A 9,108-nucleotide genomic window follows, 5' to 3' on the forward strand; every position below is an offset into this window, starting at 1 on the left:
CATCTATGATAATTTGTGTAAGCATACATTTTGTGAATTAGAAAAATGTTTTTTAAATTATCTATGAATTATTTTTTTTAGCTTTGAGGAAAAAGCCTAGACCCAAATCCCTGGCAATCTCCACTCCAACAAAGCTGATAACCTTAGAAGAAGCCAGAGAGAGGGCTTTATCAGCAAGCCTACGTCCCCCACACCAGAAGTACATAGACGTGGGCAGTGGGCCGAAAGGCTTACCTGAGAAATACCACACAGTCCTGGATCTACCAGGCTACAGGTATATTAAGATGTTATTTCTTAATGACCAAATAATTCTGTGTGAACATGTAATTACTGAGGAAATATTTCCTTCCATATGCTTGATAATATATCAGTAGGTTTTAAAGATGAACCTTTTAATAAACATCAAACTTGCTGAAAATGCAGATGAAACTTTGGTTGCCAATTTAACTTTTGTGTCTTTTTTTTCACAGAAAAAAAGTTCCTTTGAAGGAAGTTGGGAATTTAAAAACAAAAAAGTCTCCTAGTGGATGGAGGTCCATATTCTCAAAGGGAAATCGACAAAGCAGTATGAAGCACAAAAACCACAAAAGTGGATTGTCACGTAAGAGAACTAATTAATACATAGAGCCTGATAACAAATCAAAAGATAATTAACAAATGCAAAATAGAAGCTTGCAGGTTTACTATAAAGACTATCTTAAATTAAAAATTATCATTTTATAGAATCTCTGGGTACTGGGATGGAGAGGAAGGCTATAACAGAGGAAGACGTACAGACGTGGAAGAGGCGGCGACTGAGGGGGGCTAAGAGTGCTGAGTCCCTGCTGGTCCTCCAGCAATCCTCCTCCACTGACAGCACCAAGAGGATGTCCAGGCTAGTCGACGAGAACATGCTGATGAAAATGTCCCTGCAAAATTGTCAATAATTGTCCTCCGATAAACTGAAAATATTTTGCATTATCCTCCTCCACCGACAGCACCAAAAAGAGGATTGTAAATGCAAAGTAATTATATTTTTAAAATTATACAGAATATATGAAGAGTAAAGATCCAAAATGTAATGAAAATTTGTTTTTGAAAATTCAAAAGATTCTTTAGTATGTTCTAGATTAATTGATCGTTTTACCAAAGTCTAAACTAATCATTCCTACAAATCTTTACCACGCTAAACAATCATCTACTGAAGAAAAAATTAAAATCAATTAATTTTAGCTAATTAATTTCCTGATAAACTGATTGTAAGTACTCGGCACTATTATACCACTAATTAAATGATCAAAGAATAATTTATTCTAATAGTTACAACCTTCACATATTTAAGGGGGCCGACTATAGTTTTCATTGCGCAATATTTTGTGCATCATAGTAAAATGAAGCGTATTTACTGTTTTAATGCAAATTTTTTCGCTTGATTATTAAAATTAATCAAAATTAAGAAATTATAGGTATAAAAATGTAATACAACTGATTTTTTAACCGATTTTGATCGTTGCAGTGTGTTTTTGACGTTATGATAATCTTTAGCTCTTAAAGAAAGGGGTGATAAAAATATTATTAAAGAAAAAGAAATAAATATATGCTCTTGAAATTTAAAACATAGAAATTTTAGAATATCTCCGATATTTTTATAATGTTTTCATGTGAATCCATTGTGTCCGTCATATTTTGTAGTACTCTGTAAAAAAAAAAGTAAAATTTGCTAATTTTTTTGCATTTTGAGATGCCCCCTCTGGTAAGAAGACGGTAGAATTTTTTTTTCATATATTGTTTTGTTAAAATTTAGTGTTTATTGTAGGAATTTTAAAAATTGAAAACATTTTATCTATTAAACACTGAAGTTAATGTAAGTTATATATGGTATAAAAATGAAGAGTTTCGCTATTGTAATTTTCACACAATAAAACTACGTCCTTTAATTTTTTTTTTTTTTGGTAAGATCAAATCTTATTCCCAGTCAAAGGACACAATTCGTTGACATCCCTAGTTTATATCATAACTTTTTTTTTTCTTTTGTTAAAATTTAGTGTTTAGAGACGTCCTTTGGGACACAAGAGATCTCTTTCTTCTGAGTCTCCAAGGAATCTTATCCATACCGAGGAGATTAAGTACCCTAGCTATATTGTGGCTGGATCTAGAGAGATGGCTATTGATGTGGATAACTCAAAAGGTATGAAATATTATCTCAATATAAATTGACAAATAATTATTTTCATCGTCTGGTACATGTCAATTTTCAAATACTTTTAAACAGAAGATGCAGAATGATTGTGCTCTAAAACAAACAGATTTTGAAATCTAAAACAAACAGATTTTGTAATGTATTTGTATATTTTTGCAGATGGTATTGAAAATGAAAATCCAGATAAAAGAAAACAGAAGCAGAATTTTGTTCGCTCTGAGCCAAAGCGGAGAGTGGTATCTCATCGAAGGACACCCTCAGCACCACTAAGTCCAAAAATGGATGAATCTCGAGAAAAAAGCCGAAGTCCAAAAATGTCAAAACATAAAGGCATCTCACAAAGTGTCGTAGAAATTGAGCATCGGGGGACAGAGGGACTGAGGGAGAATCTCATGTCATCTTCCATTGACGCAGAAAAGTTTGTGTTACATATGGATGACAAAGACTTGTTAAGACCCATTGATCAAAAGGGCAAGAGTCCTGACAGCCATAAAGGGAGGCACTCTAAATCACCTCAAAGAGATTCAAAAGAAATGTCCGCATCTCCTAAGGAGCATAAACGAATCATAGACAAAAGTTGTAAATCTACAAAGAAAGAGGAAGTGATAGACTTACCAGAGAGTCCAGGAGCTCGAAGGAAGAATTGGTTGAGCAGTTCATCTTCCACCCCCTCTACAACTCCAGATGAACCTCCACAACAGCACTACTTCTCCAGGCATCACGACTACGCAGAAATCACCGACAGTAGCGAAAACGAAGTGAACAATACTCAGTTATCCTCTAGCTTGAGGGCGGAGGAAAGTGTGAACCGTTTATCTGACAGTTATGACAATGTTGACAGTGGAATGTTTTATCTTCCCTCGGATGACTCAGATCTGCTCCAATCCATTGATCAGGCTACAAATCTCAAATCTATCAACCAAGCTGCTAATAACAGTGTAACATCGTATTCGTATAGTGAAAGTGAAACAAAATTTTCTTCTGTGGAATTTCATCAATCGAGAACTGAGGAACAATCTAAGATGTCAAAGTGTTTAAGTGTTCCCTCGGATATTCAGAAATCGCTGGAGAATTTGACTTCTGGGAGTCAGACAGATTTGTTATCCTCCATAACACTGAGTGAAGTGTCCACTTCTATTGACAGTTTCAGTGAGGAGAACAGTAGTGGGATGGATCGAAAGCGAAGAAGTGCCTCACTAGACAGTCTGACTGAATCTCCACTCACTAGAACATTAATAGAGATAAATGCTCAAATTGACCAGGCTTTCAAGAAGGAAGTCCAAAAAGCCAAAAAACTAAAAGAGGAGAAAAGTCTGTCTATTGATTCAGGTGATTTCAAGGAAGAGATTGCAACCAGTATTAATGAATCTGCCAGTCAAGACTCGAATACATTTGTAGACAGGCCTGCTGCTGAGGTGCAAGTAGTAGAAACCCCTAGATTAATTCGTGCTCCATTACGTAGTGCCAAAGACAATAATTTCTCACTGAATGTTGGGCAATCTGCTGAATCTACAAACTTTTCATCCTCATCACAACACTCAAAAACACAAACGCCTGAAGAACATCTTGTCGCATTCTCCTCTGTACAGCAAGTTCATAGTGCAACATCAGAGTCAAGAATATTCTCACCTCAAGAATCTCCCAGACATAACCAGAAAGGATATGCTTCTTCACTGCCCACCATGTCCCCTGTGTCAAGTCCAACCATGGGGAGGACAGGAAGTTCACCACTCACAAGTCCAGTTCAGAGACGCCTAAAGCGTTCACAACCAAACACCCCCACACAGCCTTGCCCACAGGACAGCCCAATGTCTAGCCCTGGCGCTGCTCGCGGGGGCTTCATTTCACCAATGATGAGCCCAACTAGTCCTGATCAGCCGTTTGAATATGATTCACAACAAAGAAAATTATCCAGGAGAGGAAAAGTTACTTTTGATTTGTCTGATGATGATCTGTATTTTCTTGCACAGCAAGGAATGAAGAGGGAGACATTGACAAGAACTGACTCTAATTCTTCCTCTTCTACTGTGTCTAGTCTTTCAAGTCCTGAAGCCAGACTTAAACAGTCATCTAGACCTGAAAATTCTCAGTCTGCTGTTCCAAAACAATCTGCTAAAAGAGACTTTCCTCATTTACTTCTCTCCTCAGCAAGCACAGACTCTAAATCTACGTCTAGTCCACGTTCTCCAAGAAACCAGCCAAGGTGGGAAGATTTAGCAGGTCTAAATCAAGATTTTCGAGCTATGGCTGGCTTGGACAAGTCTCCAAACAAACCTCAGGGCAAAATAAAAGTCAAATCAACTCCACCCACACAAGTTCCCTCAAACCAGGAAAGCCAAGACTCCTTTGATAGAAAGCTGCATGATCTATCAAATTTTAATGAACTTTGGAAAAACCAGCTAGCACCAACTGGAGATGTGTGTAGATTAAATGATAATAAAGACAGCGTTCATTCTGATGATAAGCATTTGTTAAAGAGGTCTGCAACAATGCCTGCTGTCATGGATGTTCCACAATCAACGCATCACAGAGAACGAACTCCGGAGTGCAGTACAGACGAACGAACAGTAGTGGAGGAAAAACCCATGATAAAGAAATGTTTGACTGACTGTGACCTCCCTCAAATTAAGCATTGTAGTATTGTAACACAGGGTAGTTGTGACACTTCTTCAAGTTCAGAGATGCATTTGAGTGAATCAGGGGCAAGTCTGGTGGTGCATGAAGAAAGTATTGACAATCAGATCAGTATATGTAGGACTGATAGCTACAATAGGGCTGTGGGGCACTTGGCAGAAAGGAGTGGAATTGAGATTCAACATAAAATGGACAAATCTGAAAGTGGGCAAAAAATGAACAAAGTTCACAAAATAGATGGAAAAGAAGTTGTGTTAAACATGCCAGTCTTGCCTCCTCTGGAACTCTCTGGATTTCCGAAGTTTGAAAACACTGATGAAGTTCCAATAACAGGTGCTTCCAAGCTTACCTGTGATAAAAGTGATAATGCCAGTAATAGGAATGATTTACTGGGAGGTGAAGCAAGCTTTCCTGTAAATTTGTCCGATAGTTATTATGACAATTCTGAACCCATGTCATATGGAATGGATAACACTGAAATGGAAAGTATGCATAACACTGATGTGACTCCATTTGGAGGGCATAGCAGTATGATGAATGAAATAGATATAAATGAGAGTTGTTTTGGAATCCCTACACACCAGAATCTGAGCAACGAAATGAGAGAGAGAATGCAAGACAGATTTAAAGCAATGAAGGGTCAGGATACCTGTTCTTCATTAAATGATGATGTACCATCTGGACACCATGAATTCCCAGATCATCTAGGAATTGACGAAAGATATGATCATCCACATGGGATGGAGGTTGAAGCTTCAGTGATTGCATCAGGGTATACCTCAATAACAAGGCCAGCAGAAGACATACAAATGTTATCACAAGGGCCATTGATAACTGCTGAGCCATTTGTTGTGGAGCAGATTGAACCTTACAGTCAAATGGTGAAACACATTGATAACTCTGAAGAAGAGGCTCAGAATGCAATCAATGCAGACAAAGAATTAAATATGACTCTTCAATCTTCATTAAACCAAAATGCCTGCTTCATTCCCTCTCGTGAAACAGAGACTGCCATGGAAACTGATGTCTGCGGTGGTGCCGAGGGACCACTTCCACAACTTCCGCCTCCTGAACAGGAATTTCTGGAGGTCCGTCGGCCATTTGTTATGAAATCCAAGAAAGAAACACTGTCAAGTGAAGGCAGCTCAGAGAGGGGAGAGAATGAAGTGATTGTGGAGCACAGAGCCAGCTTCAAGAAGAAGGCACCTGTTCCTTTGCCTAAACGAACAGAACGCAAGCAAGCACTGGAGTTGGTTGATGTTTCTGACTTGAATGATGATGTTTTCGTTGATGACATTAAATCCAATATTACTAGAAGTAAATTAGTAAGTAGAGTTCAACATAAATCTGTGGCAGAGAGAGGCGGAAACTTCTCTTCCTTAGAAGACCCTCCAAATCGTAGTTCTCTTGATGAATCTGTTCTACAGTTGGCATCCTCTCGACATGATAATTTTACAGCAGACGACACTGATCAAACAGAAGATGTCAGATTCACCAAAGCTCACAAGTCAGCAAAACTGCAAAGTCTGAAGGAACTGTTTGAAAAATCATGTCAAGAAAGTGAAAAACACAAAAAACCACATCCCTCTTCCCAAGAGAGTTTAGTTTGTTTGCCTAATCAGCAGAATCCTTGTGACTCATATAGGGTTGTGAATGCCAGAGCCTCATTTGGAAAGCAAAAATCCTTATCACAGATTGAACAGTCGTGTCATGAACAACATTTTGGTGCATGTAGTGCTGTGTCAGACAGTTTTAATGTTCCTGGGAATAGGAGAAGCATTTCTACTGATGTGGGATATGAATTCCAATTTTCAAAAAGCATGGGAATAAAAAGTGAAAAAATTGATAGATCTGTAGGAATTGGTAAACCACCTAAACATAGAAGTGTTTCAAGAACACGGACTGGAAGTGAATCTTCTATGTGTGAGTCAGACCAGAGAACAAGGTCCTCACCCAGATCTGTTGATGGATCTCCCAAATTTGCTAGGGAAGGATCTCTCAGTTCTAAGAGCTCACCAAAATCTCAGAGAGACTCCTCACCTTTCAGCCAAATTTCATCTGATGATTCACCTAGGGGAATCCGACGTTGTTCTGAAGAAAGTTCACCGAGAAGCATTCGACATCATCAGTCCTCAGGAGAAAATTCACCAGTAATCCTGAGGGTGAAATCTGATGGCTCTCCAAGAGGAACAAGGCACGTCTCTTTTCAAAGTCACAATCAATCTTTTACATCTACCCAAGACTCGTCTGGAAAAAATAAGGTTGTGGTGAGCTCAGAGAAAAGTGAAAGGATGACCAAATCTTGTTCCGTGTTAAACACAACTTCTCCTGGGGCATCCAGAGGGAATGCTTCTGAGGATATGATGAGCCGGTCTCTAACTCTGGAACATTCTCAATCCCTAGAAGAAACTGCCTCTCATCTCAAAAGAAGGGGGAGCATTAAAGAATTGATGCAATTTTTCGAAAGTAAGCGGGAAGGTAATGAGGAGGAACCCAGGAGTAATGTCAGACAGAGAGTTCACAGTGAGTCGCCAACATTAGGACTCGGTCGTTCCAATTCCCGATCCTCGGAATCACTCACTCTTGTCAACGTCCGTCACAGTCTGGAGTTGCCCTCAACAAGTGTCCTATCTACATTGGAAGGAATCAGCACACCACAGCCTGTCAGGATGGGTCCCAAACCATTTTACAGTGTCAAAAACAATTAAGAGAGTTACTAACGTTTAATCCACAATGCTTAGATGCTAATATTTAATGTAGTAGGGACCAGGCTGATTGAACAATTAAAGTTAAAGTTTCTAATTCAGTATTCAGCCTTTAAGAAACTATTTCATCAAACACGATCATTTTTATTTGTTTACTGTTTCAATACAAAACTTAGTGGCAATGTGCAATAACAATAAATTTTTATAGTGAAATGCTGTATTCCCATTCCCATGTAAAATTTCATTGCATTTTGATTAATGTACATGTATTGTGGGTAATTGATGCATTGTTTTATTCAGTATTTTTGCCATGCTATGACTAGTTTATATTTGCCAGTAGGCTACTCACTGCCCTATTGCTTTAAGCAGTAGATCAAACGTTTTAAAATCACTCCATCTTGGTCATCTATTGGAATTCAATTAATAATGCAGCTTTGTACCATGTAATGTCGAGGCAGTGCAAGCATCATTAGATCTGACAGTGTAACATGACAGCTAACTATTTGTCATGATTTACAATAATACAAGTATACATACAATATGGTTAGTAATGAAGATATATATATATCTAGTCAGTATTTATTTATTTTTGTTTATCTAATGTATTTTGTTAGAGACACGGTTGCATATTATATTGTGTCATTGTAAATCCCTGTATCTGTATATAATGGCAATGAATCCTCAATTCACCAGCAGTTTTTATTTTTAATTTTTGGTTGTATTTGTGTGGTTGTATAATTTGTTGTTAGTGTATGAAGTTTGAAAAATCATGTAGTGGCTAACTTAGGAGCAGTGAAATCTCTTCTTGTTCATGGCTTGTTTCAAGTATGAACAAATTACTGCTCATGTAAGTTGTTCATTATCATCGAATTATTAGGAATCTGTTCAAGTGTGCATTTGTTCATGTCTAGAATGGGAGAGCTTGCTGGTGTGATTTTTATTTGCAGAAACAGGGTGTTAATAATTATTTGCACTTTGGTGTATTGTTTAAGTACAAGTACTCTAATAAGTGCTTCAGGCAGGATCCCAATGTGGAGAAAGGGATTTATAGCATAATATTTATTTTCTCTTCCATACTTCATCTATAAAACCTCATTTACAGGCAATAAAATGGTGATTAATAAAACAGTACAAAGCAGAAGTTTATTTTATTTTACTACAGTGAGATTGGGCTCTTACAAAATTAGATTAGGGCAGTTTGTCTTTAGAGTAGCTAGAGTTATGTCTACTGACCCACACACGTCTTGTTACAGAAAGAAGAGTACATGTACATGTATTGATTATAGGGTCTAAAGATCTGATCACAGACAGTTACAGCAGTGAACTTAGTTATGACTGCAATTTAACAAGTACCATTTGACTGTAAAATGTCACAAGCATAATTCGTTATAACCATGAAGTTCATTACAATCGAGATATGTTTCAAGAGTACAAGGAATGAAAACCACTTTGCTATTTAAGCATTTATTCATTACAAGCATATATGCACTAGATGTGCTTTACTATTCGATTCCTGGTTTCCAAAATTTAAATAATTATGCACAAGTTAACAATAACTCAAAGTCCTGGCACGGCTAAACAGGAAGAATG

At 37.6% G+C, this 9,108-nt stretch overlaps 1 protein-coding gene across 1 annotated transcript in view; it reads left to right on the forward strand.

Moving 5' to 3' along the window:
* Positions 1-8,659, forward strand: part of LOC134273167 (microtubule-associated protein futsch-like) — a 31,317-nt gene extending 22,658 nt beyond the window's left edge. The window contains 5 exon segments of the mRNA XM_062755339.1: positions 82-274; positions 471-601; positions 724-928; positions 2,034-2,167; positions 2,339-8,659. Coding sequence (XP_062611323.1) covers positions 82-274; positions 471-601; positions 724-928; positions 2,034-2,167; positions 2,339-7,521 — 5,846 coding nt within the window. The 3' untranslated portion in view covers positions 7,522-8,659.
* The last annotated feature ends 449 nt before the right edge of the window (positions 8,660-9,108 follow it).

Source organism: Saccostrea cucullata, unplaced genomic scaffold (genome assembly GCF_032062105.1).
Source record: "Saccostrea cucullata isolate Sc308-1 unplaced genomic scaffold, CSIRO_AGI_Scuc_v1 ctg137, whole genome shotgun sequence".
Taxonomy (NCBI): Eukaryota; Metazoa; Mollusca; class Bivalvia; order Ostreida; family Ostreidae; genus Saccostrea; species Saccostrea cuccullata.